This window comes from Urtica dioica, chromosome 5 (genome assembly GCF_054948205.1).
Source record: "Urtica dioica subsp. dioica isolate 48M chromosome 5, U.dioica_male_clone48M_v1_H2, whole genome shotgun sequence".
Lineage (NCBI taxonomy): Eukaryota > Viridiplantae > Streptophyta > Magnoliopsida > Rosales > Urticaceae > Urtica > Urtica dioica.
The window spans coordinates 36525646-36550022 of NC_142760.1; the positions used below are offsets into that span (position 1 = coordinate 36525646).

The 24377-nt window shown below is 36.6% G+C and overlaps 2 protein-coding genes, 1 long non-coding RNA gene, 1 other non-coding gene and 1 pseudogene across 8 annotated transcripts; 2 read left to right on the forward strand and 3 right to left on the reverse strand.

Annotated features, from left to right (window-relative positions):
* Positions 1 to 1930: 1930 nt before the first annotated feature.
* On the reverse strand, positions 1931 to 4638 carry LOC149398179 (E3 ubiquitin-protein ligase KEG-like). Of its 3 annotated transcripts, none has more exons than XR_016297165.1 (6): positions 4499 to 4638; positions 4349 to 4411; positions 3719 to 3840; positions 3459 to 3593; positions 3102 to 3226; positions 1931 to 2464 (listed from the first exon to the last, which is right to left on the reverse strand). XR_016297165.1 is itself a non-coding variant. In XM_089615633.1 (6 exons), exons 3-5 carry the CDS (start codon positions 3827 to 3829, stop codon positions 3158 to 3160), a joined length of 315 nt encoding a protein of 104 aa, XP_089471759.1. In that variant the 5' UTR covers positions 3830 to 3840; positions 4349 to 4411; positions 4499 to 4638; the 3' UTR covers positions 2887 to 3049; positions 3116 to 3157. The 3 variants fall into 3 exon arrangements, 2 of the variants coding, with proteins under 2 accessions (XP_089471759.1, XP_089471758.1); XM_089615633.1 differs by lacking the exon at positions 1931 to 2464 and adding an exon at positions 2887 to 3049 and having other exon boundaries at positions 3116 to 3226; XM_089615632.1 differs by lacking the exon at positions 1931 to 2464 and having other exon boundaries at positions 2887 to 3226.
* A 3145-nt stretch (positions 4639 to 7783) lies between these two features.
* Positions 7784 to 11639, reverse strand: LOC149398180 (Cyclophilin-like peptidyl-prolyl cis-trans isomerase family protein). 2 transcript variants are annotated; one of them, XM_089614005.1, is made up of 12 exons: positions 11403 to 11639; positions 10713 to 10978; positions 10528 to 10617; positions 10238 to 10333; positions 9972 to 10079; positions 9748 to 9797; positions 9195 to 9294; positions 9059 to 9112; positions 8739 to 8894; positions 8532 to 8654; positions 8176 to 8225; positions 7784 to 8073 (listed from the first exon to the last, which is right to left on the reverse strand). In XM_089614005.1, exons 1-12 carry the CDS (start codon positions 11620 to 11622, stop codon positions 7962 to 7964), a joined length of 1425 nt encoding a protein of 474 aa, XP_089470131.1. In that variant the 5' UTR covers positions 11623 to 11639; the 3' UTR covers positions 7784 to 7961. The 2 variants fall into 2 exon arrangements, with proteins under 2 accessions (XP_089470131.1, XP_089470132.1); XM_089614006.1 differs by having other exon boundaries at positions 10713 to 10970; positions 11403 to 11633.
* A 3341-nt stretch (positions 11640 to 14980) lies between these two features.
* On the forward strand, positions 14981 to 16136 carry LOC149398181 (trafficking protein particle complex II-specific subunit 130 homolog pseudogene; annotated as a pseudogene). The gene is made up of 3 exons (XR_016296975.1): positions 14981 to 15146; positions 15500 to 15674; positions 15977 to 16136. The product of XR_016296975.1 is annotated as a trafficking protein particle complex II-specific subunit 130 homolog pseudogene (transcript).
* Positions 16137 to 16192: 56 nt separating this feature from the next.
* On the forward strand, positions 16193 to 22119 carry LOC149398182 (uncharacterized). The gene is made up of 6 exons (XR_016297198.1): positions 16193 to 16358; positions 16589 to 16749; positions 19871 to 19930; positions 20337 to 21259; positions 21362 to 21722; positions 21927 to 22119. It is a non-coding gene; the product is annotated as an uncharacterized LOC149398182 (long non-coding RNA).
* An 852-nt stretch (positions 22120 to 22971) lies between these two features.
* TRNAQ-CUG (transfer RNA glutamine (anticodon CUG)) lies at positions 22972 to 23043 on the reverse strand. The gene has a single exon. It is a non-coding gene; the product is annotated as a tRNA-Gln (tRNA).
* Positions 23044 to 24377: the final 1334 nt, after the last annotated feature.

Genomic DNA, 24377 nt, shown 5'->3' on the forward strand with positions numbered 1-24377 from the left:
CATGAAATATAGAATAAAAATTCTGAGTTTTAAAAAAAATCTAATTCCATTTCAATTAGATAAATTTTATGTAACATGATAACCTCCTATTAGATAAATGTTAGGTAACATGAAAAAGAAAAGAAATATAGAGAAATATAAACTTGAGAAAAACTAATAGAGAAGAGATAGAACCTTGACCGGTCTCGTTAGGATGCATGTTACACAAATTTTCTGTTTGATGATAAAATTTTGGGATGGTCTCTCAGACCGTGAGAACCTGCGATAAAAAATAGAAAGGTAAACCGTAAACATAAACAGGGAAGCTTGCTTAAGAGGCAAAGAGTCGTTAAAATTGTAGAAAAGAAAAGATTGAAAAATAACTACCTTTGTTCAGAGATGAATAATTAATTGACACATCAAATCTGAGAGAGAGAGAGAGAGAGAGAGAGAGAGAGATAGAGAGACTTATGATATTCTTTGTGTATATATCAGTCTTCGATTCGTTGCCCGACTATGAATCAGGTCAAAATCTGATTTTTTTTTTTCTCAAAAAGTTAGTTAATTGTATTAGAGATGCATTTGAACTCTATTCTCAGACTTTGGTTTCTTGGCATGCCAGTTACGATTGTGAAGCTAAATTCTTAACTTCCTTTGCTTTAATTAATTTTTTTTTAGTAGCGAATTAATTGTACCATTGTTATACCAAGATCCAAGTTCAACTACCATTGTTGTGGAACTTGGATTCGAAATCAATGGGGATACCGTTCAGAGCTATACCATTATGACCATGGGTTGTCATGAAATTTTCCCAGTCAAGGATTGCAAGCTTTTATTTAAATTATATATTAATTTTATATTAATTTGGTGTTTGATCAAGTCAAGATTTGGCTTAAATTTTGATTTCTTGTTTAAGTTGTGTGCTCACTAAAACTTCAGATGAAAATTAGACTTCTTTATTTAAAATGTATGATAAGGCTTATTTCAACATAGTTTTTTACTTTGCTATTAACTGAAATGTGGATTAAAATATTTATAACCGAGATAGGCATAAGTTTTCTTCTAATTTTCTAGTTCAGAACTCAGGAAGCCTGATCTTCAGCAGCTGCAACGTGTTGCTCGATAAGGAATAGAATAGGAGATTGAGAAGAAGAGAATCAAGATCACCATAAAAAGAGTTAAGCCTTGGTCATAATCTTAATTAAATTTTCCGATTGTTTAATAATATTGACTGAGTAGTGGCACCCTCGGGCTGTTGATCACCAGCTGGCCAGCGACCAAGATGCATGTTTTTGTTTTTTTATTTTTTGCATGTTTGTTCTCCGTTTTATTTTTCCTGGTATAATGCTTAGCATGTCTTTGAATTCCGTCGTTTAACGTGTAACGATGTATATGTGGTATAAATAACTTTTGGCTCTGGCTTAGACTTGAACCAAAATATGCGAAATGATCTCCGCTGCGAAGTTCACTCTCATGTCCCCCAACTAAAATCTTGATTGTGATCACATCTAAGGTACTAAATCATATCAAATTTTTGTCTACACGGTTATATCGCTCAACTTAATAATAAATTCTGCTTACAATTTTATTTTGAATAAGCAAATGGACCCGGGATAAAGTTAATAAGAAAATATTCTTGCAGTCTCATTCGGAGGGTCGCTACACATATCTAGTTGGGCCTAAGGCCACAAATAGTGTGTGTTGTGATTGTGTACCCATGCATTATATTTTCTTTTAAGCATTTATATTGACATATCTAGTTGGCTATGTCACAATTTGTAATTACAAGGTTTAAAAATACCAATTTAACATGGAAGATGTAAGATGAAAAAACAGCTGCATGTTGGACCTTTTATCATACTATTACTTAACAAACCCAGCAAAAAAAAAAACATGCCATTTTGAAAAGAAATTAAAAAAAAAAAAAAAAAAAAGTGATATCAAAGTAAACTGGGAGGTATGGCTTTAAAGCACATTCAAGATCAAAACTTTACCCTGTTATGAAATTAATATCCCAAGCTATAACCAACTAAAGCCCGACCTTCCAAGAACTCGTACTCGAAGCTCCACCTTCTCTACTCACAGTTCAACATGGAAACAAACACTTTCGAGACAATTTATAACAGAGAATTGAATATATCAATCATCATGTCAGCTTACAGGCGAGCTCAAGTGCACGAATAAAAATTGACTTCTTCTGGGAAATTGGGTATTCAAGAACGAATTTAGTCAAATGATTGCAAGTCAACGGAAGCCAAGTTAGAACTCATTTTTTTTTCACTTGTTCTGCGATTAACTTAACCAAAAACTAAGGAATGCTTTAATAAAAATAATGATACCATAAATGTCAAATCGTGAGAGTCGAGATAAGTCATTCCTGGAGCGAGGAATCGGAGAGAGAGCCTTCCAAGTCCCGTCGACGGTCGATCCGGTCTCCACAATTCTCTGGAAGATGACGAGAGCGGAATCGGACGGCCAAGTTAAGCTGAAATAGCAAACAATCGAGAGAAGAGAGAGTTACTCACATCAGATTAGCGAAAATTGGCATCGAAGCAGAGCTCATGAAACAGAGCTCTACTCTCAGAATCTTCTTTGTAAATGACCCGACCGAAACGGGATGTAACAATATAACGAAAGACCGGTAAATTGAAGAAGCAGCCATGTAAAAGTATAGTAACCAGATTCACTCAAGATTTCAGTTCACATTGATGAAATTTGATTTCAAGTAGAACTCTCTTTCATATTGAATTTCTGTTAAAATTTTGATTAAACTCGAGATTTCATGGGATAATGATAACATAAAAGTCAATCGTGAGAGTTGAGATGGTTTATACCTGAAGCGAGGGATTGGAAAGAGAGCCTTCTGACTGTAATAAAATCCTTGCTGATGTGTTAAGCTCTTATTGCTTGAAAAGGAAAATGAAAATGAACAGAAATGATCATTATTTTAGATATAGATATAGATATATATTAATTCGTGATATGATATCACCTAGAAATGTCCGTACGAATTGCCAAGTGCAGCTTTTTTGGAAGAAAAAAAATAGTGCAGACTGGAATTCAAATTCCCCTGAAACAAGTACAATATAAATAAATAAATAGATAAAAATCCATGTGCTTGCCTGTTATTTCTTACTTCTGCAGCGACATCTGGATTCCAAAGCATACTAACAAGCCATTAAAGATTTTTGCGAGTCATTTCAACTGTCTCAGCTGCTATATGCAAAGCATTATCACCTTCATCATCCTGGAAAAAAACACGAGCAGAAGCGTCACAAACATGCGAGTGAAAATCATATTAATCAAGTGAGCGAAACAAATAGCCGATTGGCCTAGCATATATTCTAGGACTGCCTAAACATTCCATGTTTTATCTCACAACAAAGAAACTCTGAGATTCACCCATTTCAAGACATCGATAAAAGGAATAGTCCAATTCAAACTACACAAGATGAAGAAAGAATATTAAAAATTCAGACCTGCAAATTATAATTTGCCCCAGCTGCCTGAAGCAACCCGGCACATGACTTGGCTCCTCTAGCCAATGCTACATGAAGAGGAACTGTATTGTGTTCATTCCGAATGTTCACATCAACCCCAACATCAAGAATAATCTGCTCAACAATAACAAACTCGAGGTCTGACATTTCTTGAAAACTGAGGAGAAAGAAACTTGCATTCAAAAGTTACAATAAGAAATACTTATAGCATTCTTCTGAAATAGATATGTCGGGTATACCATGACCAGCTCGATATCATTAGCCATTGCAGCTGTATGAAGATCAGTTCGACCATGTTGGGCATCTTGAGATGTAGGATCTGCCTCAGCATTAAGTAGTATTCGCATCATTTCTCTCCCCTCTGAAAACAGAACCAATACATCAAATTAAACCATCAAAAGATATCTTCGAAAGGTAAGAACAAGAAGCAGGTAAATGGACAATAGAATACGATGAACAAATGATCAAAATTTGGACCACTGCCACGTTGCTATTCAGCAGGAAGCATGAAGTTAGTGTGAATTAGGTCAGACCCATATAAGAATTTGGGTATACTCCGGAAACGCAGACGACAAAGATTGACCAGTGACCAGATAAAGGACGTCATCGGAGGCCCAGTCGAGTCATCACGACATTTCTTTGAATCAAGGTCGCCAGAGGATAAGAGGGCCCTAATTTATAAACCAATTCAAACGAATCACTCAATTCCAACAAGAAATCTGAAATCAAACAAAGAATCAATCAATTCAACACTCAATAATCAAGACCCGAACCCTAACTAATAGATTCAAACACTAAATCCACAAAACTCAATTTCTCAACCCCAAATCGGGCATTAAACTAACCAAAAATCAAAGTTTGGCCTTTACCTTGTTATGGAGAGGAACAACACGCACTTCCTTCTCTTCCTCACGGATTCACACCACCCACCTCTAGAAGAACAAAAGAAGAGAAGCTCAAACCTAAAATCTCCAACTTTAAAATTCGGAAGAGAAAAGAAGAATAAGTCAGGGACTTACCATAAACAACTCAGGCAAAGTGTACCGCCTATATCTCTCTCCAACACGGACGGGTTTTTTTCCTCTTTGAATCAGTATGGTAATCAAATGGAAGGGGTACGAAATGGCGACAATGGACATAAAACTGGTTTGTGACGATTAGAAACCGAGCGAACAGAAAGTCCGGTTATTGGGCGAAAAAAAAAAACAAAAGGAAAAGAAAAAAAAAGCTTACGTGTCGTATTATAATTGGATAAAAACGTTATGAACAGTGATTTCGGATTTGCACTTATTATGTTTTAATAGAGATATTATTTTCACATGTCCTTAAATTATTATTTGCCAAAATTAATTAAATTATAATGTAAGCTGGCGAAACCTATAAAGAACCAAGGTTCAAGATTATAACAGTTGTTATAATAAAGAAAGTAAAACATACCATGTACATCCTCATGTACGATGTCGTAGAGACATACATATGAGAACAATCAAATAAAAAAAAATAATAAAAAAATAAAAAAAGTAAAAAAAAATTCAAATTCAAATATTATTCAGTGCTTCATTAGGCGTTCAGAGAATTTGCATTTTCCATAATCAGAATAAGCAATTATGGATTTCTTAGTCGTATGCTAAAAATAAAATTTGAACAAAATTACCATTTTCAATTTAGGAAAAAAATATGCAGACCAGCCATTGTAAACCAAGATTTTATAACATATGACAAAATAGTCAATTCTAATTCGGAATGACAAACCTATCCTTCCTTATTACTTTTTAATCCCACCAAAAGAATATTAACCCCAAGAATCACCAAACCCTGGCCGCCTAATTGGAGTTCCCGATCTCCAACCCGAACGAGAAACCGCACACCCTTCCGGGCGCTTGATTACCAAGTCTAGTTATAATTTTGTGTCTTTTCTGTTCTCTTTTTGACCTGGTAACCAATATTTGGTTGAGATATTAATATGGTTTAGAAAAATAAATCGATTTATATACAATTTATTTATAATTTGACTTGAATGAGAGTTTCTTTAAAAAAAATTAATATAAAAACTTTTTGGCAAGCAACTACCATAATATCGGACAAAACGATCCATGGTACATAGCTAACTCATGTGCCTCAATTACCAACGTTTGATAAGTTTTTTTCCAATTTTCCACCAAAAACTTAATTTGACCAAAAATACTAGTAAGTCACTTGTACAAATACAATTTTACCCTCAATATGATGTCAACAATTGACATATATTGTTCACATATATGAGTTTTGGGTTCTTTGTTTGTTGATATAGATGTCAACAATCAACATCTATTTTTGACATCTATGTCAACAATTGACATCAATTGTTGACATCAATTATTGATGGTAAAATTGTATTTGTACAAGTGATTTAGTATTATTTTTTGCCAAATTAAGCTTTTGGTGCAAAATTGGAAAAAAAAAAAAACTTATCAAATGGTAATAATTGAGACAATTTCTCTGTTTTTATTAGCCTACCATTTCACAAAAGTGAGTTTTGCGATCAAGAATTAATAAACCAAATTTTGACACCATTTTCCCCTTGCCTCAATTTATAGTACTCTAAAGAAATCTATAGGTACAAACTTTTTTTAGAGAATTCTCTCAATTAATTACTATCTAGCAATTACAAGATTATTCTATAATTTATTTACTCTCTAAGCAATCTATACCGCATAGGCATGTTAACAACAATATGAAAAATTGCCAAAAGTAGGACTAAATTAAGGCAAAATTTCATTTTCCTATTTTTTTCAAAAATTTACCAAACTAGGACCGGTCAAACAAAAGTCAAATGAGAGATACACAAAAATCTACCTATTATACCATCATACTAATTACCAACCTACAATCTTCCTCAATAAAATCTCTTATTTTTTCTCTTTCTTTCTATTTTCCCGCTCATCCCATCGAAAAAACGAATTTTTTTTTATTAGTCCTAGTTTGGTAAATTTTTGAAAAAAATAGGAAAATGGAATTTTACCTTAATTTATTCCTAGTTAAGGAAATGTCGCTAACAATATTCTAGATAATATGACTGGTTAATGAGGCCCAAAATAGTGTAAGCTCAAACCACAAACCAGGAATAACTAGGCTCAAATATTTATTAAGTTATATATCCACACGGTTATAGTGAATTGAGATATAGCCCACCTTTCGTTAATTTCTTGTAAATAGCCAAGTTAACTTATTAACAGATTAGTAAAAGACTTATTTAATCAAGCCAAACATGTAAAAAAGGTAGTTAATAGGCTGCCACGTATGCAAGTTGGCTATTTACAAAGTATTTACCAAAGGTTGGCTAATTTACAATTCCTATAGTTTAGGTGGTTTACGTAGCCAAATTTAAATTGGCTACATAAGCCACCTAAACTATAGGAATTGTAAATTAGCCAACCTTTGGTAAATACTTTGTAAATAGCCAACTTGCATATGTGTCAGCCTATTAACTACCTAAAATATATGTTTGACTGTGTTAAATAAGTCTTTTATTAATTTGTTAATAAGTTTACTTGGCTATTTACAAGAAATTAACTAAAGGTGGGCTATATCTCAATCCACTATATCCGTGTGGCTATATAACTTAATATTACAAAATCAATTTAATGATTCAACAGTCTTGAATCATCTCCACATCTCATATTCTCCCACTTGTCTGCATTTGGCAACTACTGACCGTCTGATTTATCATACTCGACGTTGAGTGTCAATAGAGGGATTGATATCATCTAGCAACCACAGATAATTTATCACGCTTTTCTTTCACTATTTAGATACTATGAGAAGCACCTTTGTTGATTATTCCCGAACTTCCCTACGGAATCGCCACACATAACTAGGATTTTTTCTAGATCCGCTAGCAAGAACGAACGAACGAGAAAGAGGAAAAAAATAACAGCAATATTGTATTTTTATCTTGTACTACATCTCAGGATTGCAATGTCTTGACGGGCGGAGCCGTTATGATGAAGGAGTTTGATAATTGAGCAATCTTTCCCCTAAAACCTAACCTCACTTCTTGAGAGAGATTGGATAATTTTTATTAATGAAAAAGACCTATTTATAGATAAATCTCACTTACCATCGAGTTCTAATAAGAATCCTACTTTCTAAACAATGCATTTAATTAAATTAATTGGTAATTAGAAACAATTAGATAAATTCCTAATATTAATCCTAACGGAATAAATTAAACTCGGCCCTTTTGTCACTTGCTCGTGGCTTAAGGGCTAACTCAGTGGGTAAGCACCTCCACCCTAAATGAGGAGAAGGGTTTGAGTCACCGCGAAAGCAAATTGCTAAAAATTAATGATACAGGAGCTAGCAAAAAAGAGTAATCAATAACAAATTTGAAAAATAAGCTGTGCCGAAGGCTGATATAACAGAAATCTAGAACCCTCTGAAAAAAAAAAAAAAAAAAAAAAAAAGGATTTTGTGGTCCTAATTTGTAGAGAGAAGATAAAATCAGCTCTCATTGGGCAATATGAGGCGATCTTCCCCTTCCACAAGCTTTGCAGATTGTATTATGTCCCCTGTCTTTATCTGTGGAAGAATTTCTCTCCCAACTGTTGTATATCTGTGAAAAATAAACATAAATAATATGTACATATGATGCAATGAAATAAAAATATATTGAGTTATGTGAGATAGGTCTCTAAAGAGGTAAAAAATGACATACCCAAAAACTGAAAATTGTCCTTCATCAAATGACAGTCCTCCTAACCCGGCCTATAAAAATGCCAAACAATTTTTTTCTGTTCATTATTCTAAAGAGAAATTGCAATTCATCAAAAAGTATATGCTTGAGAGAAGGTAGTACATTATTAAATCTAAACTTTGTAAAACAATTTATCGAAAGGTAAAACATGGCCATTTTTTTTCTGTAGGACATGATGTTTATGCAATCCAGCATGAAATAATAAATTATTACTTGATCTCTTTTTTATTTGCATGAAGATGTCACACGTCATGTACTCGATGACACGACCAGAATAAACTATTTCCTGAATATACCCATGTAGAAATCGGACTTACATTTCTCTTATCATATAGATAGAAGAAAAACTGGTTTGAAGATGAGTACTCCTCTGAGGCTTCACTGTGAGCCATGACCACTGCTCCGTAAACAGATAGGGGTAGAACTGGCAATTCGCCGTCCTTCACACGAAAGATACAAAGAAAAATATCATTCATTGGAAAAAAAAAAATTACAGTATATTGTTATAATATATATGGACATACCTGTACGTTCAATGGGGTTCGGTATAAAGGCTCGAATTGCCCGGATGGCATTATTTCCAAGGGAACACTGATTCCTTTGCTCTTATCAATCCCATCCGAGAGAATGGCTTGTTCTGTGAAGTTGAGTTTCGATCCATTGTATGTACCATCGATCACCTGAAGAATTGTGAATTCCATAACATCTAACGTGAATGCAGGTCCTTGCAAAATTTAAATGTACTCGAACAAACAAGCATGAAATTTATACACAATATGGAAGAATTGGTGTGCTAAAAATACAAACGATCCATTGAGGCCGAAGTGACGTTCAACTACCTTACCAGCTTTGCGAAATTCCCGGCAGTTAATGGTGCTGAATAACCGTCTATTACGACCTATCATTGGGATGGTAAAAAAGCATCAATAATTTTTTTAAAACAGTGATTCTTCACCGAAGAAACGCTGGTTTAGCCATACCTGTAGTTTGGCGGTTTTTCTTGGTTCACCAGCTTCTGGCGAAAACGATGAACCATCTCCTTTCGCGATCGTGAATTCTACAACTCCTCTACCTGATAGCCTAGAAATCACTAGAGGAGAGGTATATTGATATTCTATCTATGGCGTCCCTGATATCATAAAGACTAATACAGTGCCGTTGATATATATCGAAATTGATGTTGAGCTACGCAAATTGTATGTGCAGGTCTCTAATAACTTATTGTGTACAAGCCCCAAAAGCATAACTGGCTGACTCAGATCGGGAAAGACAACTATAGTTTGGGTATTTTCATGAGGTTCAGTAATAAGACATAACTGTCTCAAATCACAAAACATTGAAGGTCCAACAGAGCTAGATAATGCAATCATTATGATACAAAGACGGAAAATGGAACATAGGGACACTAAAAGAGCTTTTTTCCTTTCTGTTTCAGAAAAGGTTTAGAAATTGTAGTTCTTAATATCCCTAAAGTGATAACCAATATTGACAGTTTTCTTTAGAAAGAAAAAAAAATTATTCATTAACACTGACCTTGGGTATTTCTGGTATTGCTCGGGTAAAAGAAATGACAACCCGGGAGCCTGTTGCAGACAATATAAAAAGGCGGGTAATTATTTACCCACAGACATAATGACCTTAAGAGTCTTAACATCTTCAAACTACCTCCAAAAAAAAAATTAATCTTCAAACAGATTTTAAACAGCTTTTAAGATGAGATTGACTGCAGTGAAACTCGCAGCCACGCTGTTGCGTACCTGCAACAGCTCAAGCTCGGCAATGGTGTCCAATGAAGCCGCAAGTTTGACCGACACTTTATCGGGGTCTTTGTCTTTGATAGACTCAATTAGAGCTTGTAATCCACCCTGAGTAATTAAGAGAAAATTCATGACGTTTTGATAGGTTCTCAAGTGATCCATAACTTCAACTTGAGGGATTTTTTTTTAACATGTTTTTTAATGCATTGATGATTTCACTCTCAAAGATCATGCTTCAGCTTCTGATTAAAGTACCTTTAATATACCTTTCCATCAATCAACGACGTGTACAATGTCGAACCCTTTTCCTTCACGTCGGAAGGCACACTTGCCAAAATAGAATCCTTTTCCTCTTTTGCAATCTGAAACAGGAAGGGATTTACACAATTAGAAAACACTCCTGGCATCAAATACTAATCATAAATCTGAATCACGAACATCGGTTCTCTCAGCAAAACATGACAAACTAAAAACAGGGGCTTTCTAAAAGGCAATCAAACGGAAATACGTACTGTAATTTGTTTAACAATACTTAGATGGTTAGAGGTATATGTACCTTTAAAGCTTTCTTCACATTTCCTTCCATTGTCCCAAAAGGCTTTCTCTGCGGGATTCTTAGCAAGTATGATATATCCTCAAGTGAATCCTAGAAAAAATTAAAATAAAAAGGGAAAAGATTATCCAACAAGAAATCGAATCTCAAAATACCAAAAAAGTCGAAATCTAGAGACCAATATCAACCTGAATAGTCTTCATGTTTGAATTTGCAGGGATAGCTCTCCTGAGAGCCAACTCTCCCGTTCTCGGAACTTTCGTATCCGGAGAGTAGAGAACCGCATTCGAAGGCGGCGGAGACCAAGATTCCCATCCGAGAACAGTAAGCGGAGAAGAGATCTGAATGACCGTTACGATCGCGGCGATCAGTTTCTCGATCCTCTTTTCATGTCTCTTCTCTGATATCTCCGAGTCCAAATGAACTTCCTGTTGGTTTTCCCATTCCTGCAACACTGAAAGTCCCTCTCAGAAAAAGGCTTATCGCTTATATCTAATTGACCATTGATTGAGTTATTCCCTCAGCTCCACCAAAGAGAAATAACTAGGTTCTTTCACTAATATTGGCTTCGTGAAATTTAGAGCTGTGTATGAATCCCTAGCACAAAAATCCCAAATTTGGACTTGAAATAACTAAACCAAGTGGATCAAGAAATTCAAGAAGTCCCAGCAATGTCTTTAGCTACTATTTAAAATCCAACATTTGCAAAGTGGAGGATATAGGTAAAAGCCCCAATATCTCGCAGGTTTCATTTCATATGAGCTACAAGAACAGCAGATAAAACGATTCTTTTGAACTTGTAGAAAAAAAAAATCCACAAAGAAGTACTTCGTAAAACACGTAAACGAGACACATTAAGCTTTCGAAGTAAAAGAAACCTTTTGGAAAAACGAAGGGACTAAGAAACGGCCTGAACTTCTCGGCTCTTTGCTTGGGACCGCATTGAAGCAAAATACAGAGCGATTGGTCAGCGAGTTCGATCTCGGAGCAGAGACATTGTTGGTCACAGCGAGCTTTGGAGAGAAAATAGCTGAGGATAAAGGAAACGCCATGGACGGAATTTGGTAGTTGATCAGAAGAGGTTTTGGCGCGTCTCATCCATATAATAAAATAAATAAATAAACTCAATCCTATCTGTAACGTTTTCTTTGGCTGAGACTTTTACGTGCAATGACCACAATGTCCTGGATTTCTCCAGGACTGAAAATCTGATCCTTCTCTTCATTTAAATTTTTTTATTTTTTTAGACAGGATATATATATATATATATATATATATATATATATATATATATATATTTTTTTTTTTTTTGCGGGCTAGTTATTTAATCCAAACAGCCCCTATTTTAAAATTATAGTTCAACTATTAACATATTTAAGAAAGTAACAAATTTGTTATAATAACATTTCAATATTCTAATAATACCTTTAAGGGTTGTTATTATTAACTCTCAGAGTAAATAATATTAACGATAACAAGAAAAATAGTAAATCTCATTACTTGTGATAAGCGCGTTTTAAACGTGTTTGTTTGTACTCTCGGAAGTGAAAAGAAGTTAATTCGAGAGCATTTTCATGTGTTTTGTAGTGTTTTTCTTAATTTTCAGAGTTTGGAAGTTCAAAATGACAAATAGAGCATCGGAGGATGATGGGGCAATCGCAAGGAGTTCAGAACATCTTTCGGATTTCAATTCCGACACCCGGAGCTCAAGATAGGTGGTTCAAGGTGAACCAAGCAATGCACAAACTTCCAGAGTCATGTGCATTTGCCATGTGCGGGGCCCCTGTGCGGTGCACAGCCCTGTGCGTTTGCCCTGTGCGGTGCACAGGTTGCCCAGAAGACCTGTGCGGTGCACAGGAAGACCTGTGCGGCGCACAGGCCCCGATTCCCATTTTTTTGTCACGCGTTTTAATTGTAATCCAAGCCGTTGGATGTGATCTAACGGCCCATATGAGCTCCGAAAAACCTAGGAAACCTACAAAAACACTTTAGTTTATTGAGAAACATATCTTTGCTTTTGCTTTTAGTTAAGTTTTTCTTATTCGGCCGCAAAAACCCCGGGAGAGAAGAAACGTTCAAAGAGGATCATCGTCGCCACAATTCTCGTTTTCATCATTCACAGTTTTCATCTCTATTATCTGAATCTTTAGAACTCTAGTTTTTATTAATATAATTCAGTTTTAGTCATGATTGCTTTGTATTCATCTCCGTTTATTCTCCGTTCAATCATGCACTAAATTCATTAAGAGCTATGGTGTAGCGAGTTAGGAATATGGTTATGGATTAATCATGTCAAATTAATGTCCATATGCTCTATCATGTTTGTTTATTTTAATTCTGTGTGTAATGCTTGAATTCGATTAGCTACCGTGTTCATGATATTAGGATTGCTTGATGCTCGGAAGAGATTAGGTTAGTCGTGCACAAGGATTAATTTACCGGGATACATTCCTAGGCTAGACATAGCTAGGCTGTTTCGGAGTCGTGTGAATGTTCTTGTTTTTAATGCTAGCCGTTGTTTTTAGGGGTTGAGATCGAGAGAAGATATCCCGGCATAGGTTTAGATTCTTAGATGTTCGAGAGAAATCTTAGATTACCATTATCGTGAGCGTGATTAGCAAACATAAGAGTGGGTGTTTAGTGCTTAATTCTCGAATCCAAACCATAGGAATAACTTGTGAAGCCATAGTTCTTGCTTTCTCATTATCGTGATTTATCGTATTTTAATTGCTTTTAATTTTCGTTCGCTTTTTATAACCATCACAATCATCAAATCATCGGGTTCAATAAATGCTAGTAATCTTGTCAATTTAATTAAACATTTTCCTCGTCGGATCGACTCGTACTTACGAACTCTACTACTTGAGCGACTACGTGCACTTGCGTACGGAAAAATCGCAACAACCCGTAACAAAAACAACAATAAATCTTATTAATTGTCATCTCCGTCGTCTTCGGCGCCGGAATCCGAGTTTTCATCATAGTTTCAAACAGCGAAATCTCAATCCTAGCTTCTGATCCGAATGCCGCCGTTAACTGAATCACCTCCAACGTTGCTCCATTCTCCGGCGAAGTCTCGCTCGTCTACGTCGAAAACGAGGTCTTGACATTCGGCGACGAAGCTCTCAAATCTCAGCTTCTTTCGACGATTTCAAGACTGGACTTGCGGCCTTCAAATGGTCGGATCGGTGTGCAGCCGCGGGACTCGCTGATGTTCGAGAAAGTTTCCGGAGAAGGATCGTCACGGTTAATCGAATTAACATTCACAGTTAATCCGATCAACTATCACTATTAATTATGCAAAACTAGACTTGCGACCTTCGAACGTTCGGATCGGCGCAACCGCAAGACTCGCCGATGTTCGAAATCGTTTTTGGAAGAAGTTCGTCACAGTTAACCGTGACAATTAATCGAGATTAACTGTGACAATTAATATGTAACTGTCAAAACAAAAAACCCTAGAATCTGAAATTGCACATCCATCGCCGCGTGCGCTGCCCCCGCCACCTTCGCCTGTTTCCTCCTCCACCGGCATGCCTTTACCAACGCCTTCACCGTCGTGAATTGCAACTAGAAGCCTATCGACGCGCGAGATTTGGCTGAGCTTCTTGCGAAGAGCTCGGAGGCGCTTGTTGATGAGACTCTGGACCAATCTGTCGTAGAATTTCGACGTAGTTGTGGACGTTGCTGCCATTTTTTTCCGGCGAGGTTGTGGTCGTCTAGAGTTTCAACGTCGTAGCGATGAGGGAGGGTTTTTGGTGGAGAGAAAAAGAGACGAGTGAGTGTTTGGAAGAGTAGAAGGAAATGTGTTAGAGTTAAGGGTATTTTAGGCTCATTAAAAAATTCTTTGGCGAATTACTTAATATAACTCAAACCTTGACTATTATTTTAATAGACCTTCAATTAAGTGGCTACTTGTTAACAAATCTTTTTTTTAATTGAAATATATATGTCAATAAATATAATATTTCCCTGCACACCAAAAATCTTGAAAAATCGTAGTAGTCCTCCATTCCATTTTTATATTTTTCTCATATAAATATCTCACACATATATAAATTTATATTAATTTGACAACAAACTCAAAATTGAAAAATATAAGTCTACTGCTTTAGAAAAGTGGACAATTAGATCAATAGTATAATAGTCAACCACTTTTTAAAAAGAAAAATAAACAAAGTTTCATTTTATTAAAAAAATAACTCACCAGACCGAAGTTAATTTAATATAAATTTAGTGCTTTAGAAAAATGGGCAATTAGATCAATAGTACAATAGTCTACCAATTTGTTAAAAAAATAACCCACGGCCGAAGTTAATTTAATTATACCCAAATCTCAAAATCATATTATCTCAAGTCCAGTAAAATTAAATAAAATAAAAGTCCCCAAATAGATATCAATTGTAATTATAAATATGCATGACCTCATATTAATTATTAGAGTTTTCTTACAAGTTAAACAAACAAAAAGCTGTCGTTTATCAGGCAAACGAGGAAACGACAATAAAAAAAATGCTCTCTCTAATCTGCTTACTCTCGGCGTAGATCGAGGTCGACCATGGCGAATTACCTCGCTCAATTTCAGACGATCAAGAACTCCTGTGATCACCTTCTAATATCGGGTAAAACCTCGTTACTTATTTGTGTCTCCCAAATTGATAATGAATTCGTCATTATTGCTTTTCTTTTTTGCTCTTTTAGTGTACGATTTTAGACAGATTGTTTAAGGATTGAACTTTGGTTGTCGGAGGGTATGGACTATGTGAGATTGTTGAGGAATATTGCATTTTCGTTTCCATATCCTTTGAAAATGTAGCAAATTTGGAAATGCCTGTGAAGTTTGATCTGTGTTTCATGAAATGAAAGAGTTCAATTACGGCTCTGGAACTTATTTCTGAACTATCTGTGACTCTCTTGAGGTCATAAAACTGTTGAGCTAATTGTACCTCCTATATACTGTGTTGTGCCTTTTCAGTTGAAGATGTGAGTGACTTGTGGCCAACTGGTTTGAGGAGCGATTTCCTTTGAAAAGAGCTTGCTTGAATAACAAGACCCGAAATCCCGTATTCATTGAGAGTTTTCCTGCTGAGTTCATACTAACACAGATGCGAGGCTGCGAATATGCGACAATTGTTCTTGTTACCGGCGAAGTATTTAACGTTGCATTAATGTTGATCTTAGAATATTTTGTATCTTCGATTTCAACCACGAAATAAAAAAAATAAAAAAAAAACAAAAAAACATGTATAATCTCGTGAACTGGCGGCCTTGTTGACTAATTGTTGGTTGGTGATGCGTTAACTTCATATTGTAAGAGCATGAGGGTATAAATTGAGTTGCTGGTTCTGTCCAGTGTAATCTAGATTGTGGTTGATTTCTATATTAGTATTTTGTTGTACTTGGATTCTTAAAAGTGTTGCTTGATAACATTTTTTACTTACCCTTTTACCAGGATCTTGATGAATTCAAAACCATACTTAAGCCACGCTTGAAGCTGATCGTCCCGAATGAAGAGCAATTACTTGAAGTGGTTTATCATCTTCGTCTCTAGGGCTCATCCTAAAGATTTATGCCTGTGGAACTTTTGCAATTTTTTATTTTTTTTATTTTGAAGGTACTTCCATCTTCATTTTAAATAAACTATTAGACTAATGGTAAAAAAATCATTGGTCCACTTAAACGTTGCAAGAAGTAACAGTTTGCAGCCTAGTGGGTGGTATAACAGTTTTCATATTACTCTCAGGAAAGCTTGGCTTTTATGTTCGACACGGCTCATCTTCATGAAGATGCTTTGCGTGAATATTATGAGCTAGAACTTTGTTATTCGGAAACAGGTCCGCTTTTCTCTACTGACAGACTTGGTAGTTAGCAATTTCTATTGACAGTAAAATTTATTAACGATGTATAACTCGTTATATAGGGTTCATGTGTGCTTTTATATCATTCACATGGAATTTCAAAAACGCATATTACTGGATTAAACTGATTAGCATTGTTGGTTATGAGACATACCTCTATATTTGCTGCCATGATTTCCAACTGGTGATTTATTTTTTACCTACAGTAAATATAAATGGGAAACAGAGGGACTTCGGTAGCGTAGACCACGGTGACGATCAAGCGACATTGCTTAATCCAGGAAAGAAGCCGCTGACACAAATTGTTCAGGAGGACTCATTTAGGGGGTTCGAATTTAGACAGTACCTTTTTGCCTGTCAATCCATGGTAAATTTTTTTTTTTTTTTTAAACAAGAATCTTATATTAACAGGCTAAAAGTGCCAATTTACAAAAAGAGAGAGCAAAACGCTCTCCAGACCAATTCATAACCTCCCACAACAAACCAGGAGGTCGGTCAGAAAAAGGAACCAAAAAAACAAAAAACCTAAAAATATATCCAAAAGATTTCTATGTAAACCGGGAGGTCTATATAGCACTACTCCAGTCTCGCTGAAGATCCACCAAAGAGTATTTTTTAAAATCCTTGCAAGCAGTGTGAAGCCAAAGAGCAATGTTCCGATTGAGAACTTCCCGGACTCCTTCTTGACACCATCCCTCGTTCTCAAAAATACATTTATTCCTGCTTAGCCACAGAGCCCAAAAGCCTGCCAGCACCCCCGTTTTAACCGCCTCCTTCCAACGATTGTTCTTCCCCGGTGTCTCATGAAGCAAGAAAAAATCAGAAAGAAGAACAATCGAAGAGGCATTAATGTTTAACTTCCCGAAGAGCCACTTCCAAATGCTTGAGGCTGCTGGACAGTCGACGAAAAGGTGATGAATGTCCTCCGCTGCTCTGTGACAGAGGATACAGCAGCTCGGGGAAAGGGCCTGGTGAGGATTCTGCCTTTGAATGACGTCCGCCGTGTTTATTCTTTTGCGTGCCAGTCTCCACCCGAAGATTTGAACTTTTTTTGGGGCAGCGCACTTCCATACTGTTTCGTAGAAAGACACTGTAGTGGTCGGTCCCGGAGACGCGAGTGCAGCATGCATAGCTTTTACCGAGAACTCCTCCGAGTCATCCAACCAAACCCTTCGATCCTCTACCCCGTCCCCGAGGGAAACAGACTCTAGGGAGTCCATCAGTTGCGCGTATTCCAAGGCCTCTCTATCTGTTAAGTGTCGTGAGAAGTTGAAGTTCCACTCGATAGTACATGTAAGAGGGTTAGAGGCCATTTGCCTAATTGGCACATTTTTAAGAGAGCTTAAACGGAATAACCCGGGGAAGCGTGATTCCAGAGTCTCACCTGTCGCACCAGACATCCTCCCAAAACCTGACTTTATTACCATCTCGTACTATCCATGAGCACCGCTTATAAAAATCTTCGTGGATCGAAAAAATGGATTTCCACGGACTCCTAAGGGTGCGTCCCGTTGCAGGCCCCGGATCCCATATGTTTTCTTGAGTTCCGTAGATTGCTTTTATCACCTTATGCCACAACTCGTTCGGCTCGATTGGGAAGCGCCAAAGCCATTTCGCAAGCAAAGAATTGTTTTTCGCAACTAGTCTCCCAATCCCCAAACCTCCCGCCTCTTTTGGCTTGCAACACTCAACCCAAGAAACCGCTGCCCGCCTTTTCTGGTTTTCGAAACCTTCCCAAAAGAAACATTTCATAATTTTCTCCATTTCGTCAGCTACCCCTCTGGGCATCTTGAAGATTGACATGAAATAGGTCGGTAGGGCAGATAGCACCGATTGTATGAGTGTCAATTTCCCGTCTTTCGACAGAAAACCTCTCTTCCACCCAGCGAGTCTCTTCGCAACCTTGAAGAGAACGGGGTCCCAGAAAGATTTGCTCCTCGGGTTGTCTCCAAGGGGTAATCCAAGATATGTGATGGGCCAATCCAGCTTTTGACAACCAAGAGAAGCTGCGAGACTCTCACTTTCCTCTACTTCGCAGTTAATACCAACCAAACTACTTTTCTCAATATTGACTTTAAGACCCGAGTCTTTGCAAAAGTCACGAATGATGTCTACAAGGTTTGCCCAACTTTGTGTATCGAAAACCCCAAAGATGAGAGTGTCATCCGCGAACTGTAGATGGGAGAGACTCAAACTCGGGGAGCCTACCTCGAGGGGTCTGAAAGATTCGTTTTCCACACCTCATAGAATTCTTCTGGACATCGCATCCGCGGCTAAGATGAAAAGGAAAGGCGAGATAGGGTCTCCTTGGCGCAAACCTCTCGAGCTCGAAAAATGATTCCTATCTTTCCCGTTTATGATGATAGAGAAGGAGACCGATGAAAGACATCCTTTAATCCATTTTCTCCATCTTCCGTCGAAACCTTTCATATCCATGACGAAATCAATAAAGTCCCATTCCACCATATCGTAAGCTTTCTCAAAATCTATTTTAAAAACAGCTCCTTTCCTCCCCGACCTCTTGGTTTCCTCAACCACCTCGTTTGCAATAAGGATCATATCTGTGATTTGACGTCCTTTGACAAAAGCACCTTGGAAAGGGGAAATAATTTTGTCCAAAATAGTTTTGATTCTTTCCGCCAATACTTTTGCCAAAATTTTGTACAATCCTGTTACCAGGCTGATTGGTTTGAAATCCTTGGCTCTACTGGCATTGAGTTTTTTTGGAATCAAGCATATGAAGGTCTCGTTTACACTTTTGTTTATTATACCCGATTCCCAAAACTCGCTAAAGAATTGAAGCACCTCGGCCTTGATGATCTCCCAAAAATCCTGGAAAAACGCCATGGAGAAACCGTCCGGTCCGGGAGATTTATTCCTCGCACAACCAAAAACCGCTCTTTTTATCTCTTCTTCTTCGAAAGGTCGCGAGAGGTTTTCAGCGATATTGGAGTCCATAGGCTGCCAAAGAATGTCGTTCCACTCTCCTCTCGTAGATGGGTTCGCTCGGTACAAAATTTCGAAAAGAATGTCGTTCCATGGTAAATAGAATACGAGATTATCTCTTACTCTGAGGCATTCGATAAAAGGGCATATTAGTTATGATTTCTTATGTTAGTTTCATTTGACGAAGAAATATTTCATTGCAGCTTTTGTTCAAGTTTAAATCGTACCTTTGTGGTTGCTTTAAGGGGTTTCTCATTCATTATAAGCTTTTCATAGGCCTGGACTGCACACGAATTATTTAATTTGAAAATTGCTTTACTAGCTCTATTATCAATATTGACATGCCAAGTAAAATGCTCGAGTTTATGGACTGCCCTGGAACTTGAATTTGGAACATCTCATAGCCAAACATTTGACAAGCAAGTTTTCTGGCCACTTCCCAAATTTTGTTTCTGAATCCTTTTTTTTTATAATCCACTATCAGACAAATGTTAATGTTTTCATTATAAATTTTTTATTGAACACCTTGTTCTTTTTTACAGGACTCTTGCTGTGCATTTTACTGATCCTTTCCATGCGAGTTACAGATAAATGCAATGAAGGTATTAATATGTCTTTGATCTCTTGTAACAAAAAGAAAACATTTCATGATTTTTTTTTTGTTTGAAACAAGAATCTTATATTAACAGGCTGAAAACGCCAATTTACAAAAAGGGAGAGCAAACCGCTCTCCAGACCGATTCGTAACCTCCCACAACAAACCGGGAGGTCGGTCAGTAAATGGTACCAAAATAACAAAAGAAAAACCTAAATATTATATCCAAAAGAGTTCTATATAAACCGGGAGGTCTATATAGCACTACTCCAGTCTCTCTGTAGGTCCGCCAAAGAGTAATTTTTAAACTCCTTGCAAGCAATGTGAAGCCAAAGAGCAATGTTCCGATTGAGAATTTCCCGGACTCCTTGACACCACCCCTCGTTCTCAAAGATACATTTGTTTCTGCTTAGCCACAGAGCCCAGAAGCCTGCCAGCACCCCCGTTTTAACCGCCGCCTTCCAACGATTTTTCTTCCCCGGTGTCTCGTGAAGCAAGAAAAAATCAGAAAGAAGAACTATCGATGAGGCATTAATGTTTAACTTCCCGAAGAGCCACTTCCAAATGCTTGAGACTGCTGGACAGTCTACGAAAAGATGGTGAATGTCCTCCGTTGCTCTGTTACAGAGGATACAGCAGCTCGGGGAAAGGGCCTGGTGAGGATTCTGCCTTTGAATGACGTCCGCCGTGTTTATTCTTTTGCGTGCCAGTCTCCACCCGAAAATTTGAACTTTTTTTGGGGCATCGCACTTCCATACTGTTTCGTAGAAAGGCACTGAAATGGTCGGTCCCAGAGACGCAAGTGCAGCATGCATAGCTTTTACCGAGAACTCCTCCGAGTCATCCAACCAAGCCCTCCGATCCTCTACCCCGTCCCCGAGGGAAACTGACTCTAGGGAGTCCATCAGCTGCGCATATTCCAAGGCCTCTCTATCTGATAAGTTTCGTGAGAAGTTGAAATTCCACTCGATAGTACCGCCGCACCAAACATCCAAACGGTGAACATACAACCAGAGAAAATTCAGGCAGATTAACTTTAATCTGGTCTCATGTTTGGACTATAACTATTCCTGGGAGATTGCACGCTGCAAACGATGGGTAAATTATAGACGTTTTAATGTGGACCACATGTCTATCCCTAAGCAAAATCTACTATTCTTGCCACATGTTATACTTCATTCTGAAGTTAAGGCAACATTGACAATCAACGACTCATGGCTTGATCTTCAAGATGGGTTTATTCATACCAGCCAAGTGTTCTTTCCGCTTGTCGTTTCTCCGGGGTCCAGAGCCGGAATCTTGTTCGGTATATGCCTTGGGAAGACAAACGGCAAAGGTGTGTCACACTAATGAAATTTTTATTCTTGTGCTTTTTTAAGTATGATTATATATCTAAGAAGATCCTGGGAATCAACGAAACTCTCTTTTATCGATGCAGATGAAGCGTCGGAGCTCATCCTCCGGTGGGTACAAGTGATTCCAAACAGGATTTAGTTTTCCGAAGCGCTCTCGTATTGCAAAGGCCCATCCTCGACCCGTACTTGGCTGTGGGACGGGAAGCTTTTTACCATGAAATGGCGGGTCAAAAGGTTGAAAGATTTCGGGGAGGAGAAGGAAGCTTCACACTTAAGTCTCCGGGAGCAACAAATTTTTTTTTTTAAAAATGTATATAATTTCTACTGTCTCTATATTTTTCGCGTGGTAACAGGACGAGGTGTTATACGAAGTCAACAAAAACACCGGGACGTGGATGATTGCCGGGAGGAAAAGAGGACATGTTTCTCTCTTGCCGAAGCAAGGTTTGAATCAAATCAACACACTTGAAAACTTGTATTCTTTATTGTCATATGTTACTGAAATAGAATTTTTATTTTCCATATTTACTTTTTTTTTTTTTTAAAGAAACAACGGGACTTTATTACTTTAAAACGGCATAGCCGAGAACCAGTACAAGATGTTCAAAACTGGAATTTTTCCATATTTACTTTTACAATCACGAACAGGTTCGAGGACAGAAATCTCGATACTGTTCGTGCCAATTGTGGCGGGTTATGTACGACCACCTCAACTCGACCCACCAAGCGTTGACAAGGCAAATATTAGTTGCTAATTTTGCATTCCCGCTCTCAGCTCCTCATTTTGCATTCCCGCCTTTTTTTTTTTGGCTTTTAGCTCCCGGTTTTTTTTTTCAACGTTCTGTGATTGAGCGCTATTTTATATTAAAAAAATTTAAAAATTTAAAAAATTCTAATAGCAGAGCTATATATTTATTTTTGGAATTGTTGGATCCGAAAAACCCAGAAACTTGTAAATTTTATGTTTAATCCTTCTGGCTGGTCTTGGTCAGCTGATATCTAGGTTTTTTTAGTGTTACACTACCAAATGCCATTTAAGACCTTGGTCCTTGTACAGCACTGTTATTCATACTCTTCTTGTATAAAACATGTTACAAATTTTGAGCTCAAGACGATCTTCTTCTCTTCTTTCTTTTTTTTTGCTTTATTTCACCTTGCAAAAGTTTTTCTCAGCCTTGAGAGTGACTAGGTTATTAATTATGAATGAATGGAATATTTGATGTAAAAGGTAAAATCAATGAAAATAACTGAGTGTAATATTTGTGTAATATGAAGCAAGTCATACAATCATTGCTTAGGTGTTGACATTGACAAATGTAGGTATGAACTTGTTACCATCAAGAGAAAAATTAAAGGAACTTGTGGAACTTTCTGTTATACGACCACTTATAACCTTACGAGTATCAAAACTCCAATATGACTCCAAAGTCAAAAAGTAGTAAAGCAATCCATAACACTTTCATGTATTAACTAAAGCAGTCTTCATAGAAAAGACGATAATGAAAAAGAAAAATGAATAGTCACCGTAATTGACTCTCTCTTACGACCATTTTATAATTTTATTGCCCTCCAATAGCAAAAGTTCAGATAAGAGAACCACTAAAATTCAAAAGTAGTAAAGCAATCCATAAAACTCGTCTATGGCTTAACTAAAGCAGTCTTTGTAAGGCGAGAATGAAAAAAGAATAATATAAGGTCCCACCGAGACTTGAACTCGGGTTACTAGATTCAGAGTCTAATGTCCTAACCACTAGACCATGGGACCTGTTTGTGATATTTGAACATCTAAATAAATTATTATACTACTCAAATGTTATATAAAGTTGAAAGCTTATAGTTTTACCAATCAGCCAAATATTTAATACCTAGGTAAATTAGTCCAAAATTTACCTAGATATCATGTTGGGGTATTAAAAAAAATAAACAATGCAATACGAAGAAAAACAAATTAATACAAGTAAAACACACAGTTTTACTCGCGAGTACAAAAGGTTAATAAATACAATATGATAATTGTTATCATTATATAATGTTGAGGACTAAGTAAAGGGTAATAACTAATTGAGAGTCGTTGCTCTTACCTTATAAGTTGTGGCTTTCTTGTATTTTTCTGGTCTTTGAGTGATTCTAATACATCTACTCATTTGGAAGATGAGAGTGTTATCACTGAATTATATCTTAGAACTACATTTTTTTTAAAGAATGGTGAATTATATCTTTTACCAACAATTATAAGTTATCTTTTCTCTCTTTTTATTTTATTATTACGTCTCTATATCCAAACCACACAGAAGTAGTGTTTATGAAGCACTTTGGTGTCTATATAGCCTCTAGATTTTGTTGAAGAGTTAGTTGCATAATGTTTTAACTTAAAAGAATTAATTAGATGTTGTACCTTAAGGAAAAGTGGACTGCTTTGAAACTACGTTTTAAGTAGCGTTTTATTCATGTTTTACCAAAGAGTAATTTCTCTCTAACTAGTTTGCATAATTTAGAATCAGAATGCATAAAACGGATTATATTTGATGGAAACGCTCTGCTTGTTGAGAAAAGACTGTTGAGCACCAAGAACAACCAATTTTTATTATTATTTGTTTGATTTCATAACATAAATAAATACTATTTTTTTTTATATCTTGACATTCTTTCATAGAAATTAGTTGTGTGGCTCAACCCAAAGTCTAAAAGTTGCATTTAATTCCATGAATCTTCCATGTATTGCAATTTATGAAGCTAAGAATCTATATTTCATTGCAGTTGGAAGTGGACCTAATGGATTTAATGCCCAACAAACACATTTCATTTCAACTTCGTCTAGTTTCCAATTTCATTTCTCATCAATGATGCAAGAATATGACCACGCAACAACATGATAATCTGTGTGATCCACTTTCCCCACAGTTTCTAAAAATATCATCTTTTTTATTTTATTTTATTTTATTGATAGAACGCTTCATTAACTTCAACATAAAATCAATAATAAAATAAAAGAAGGAATATCTTCATTTTGCAAACAACCCACTACTATTAATCCTAAACGTAGGGTTCTAGTTTGTAGATTTTTTTTTCTTCTCTATTTTTTTTCCCTCCAAAGTCCAA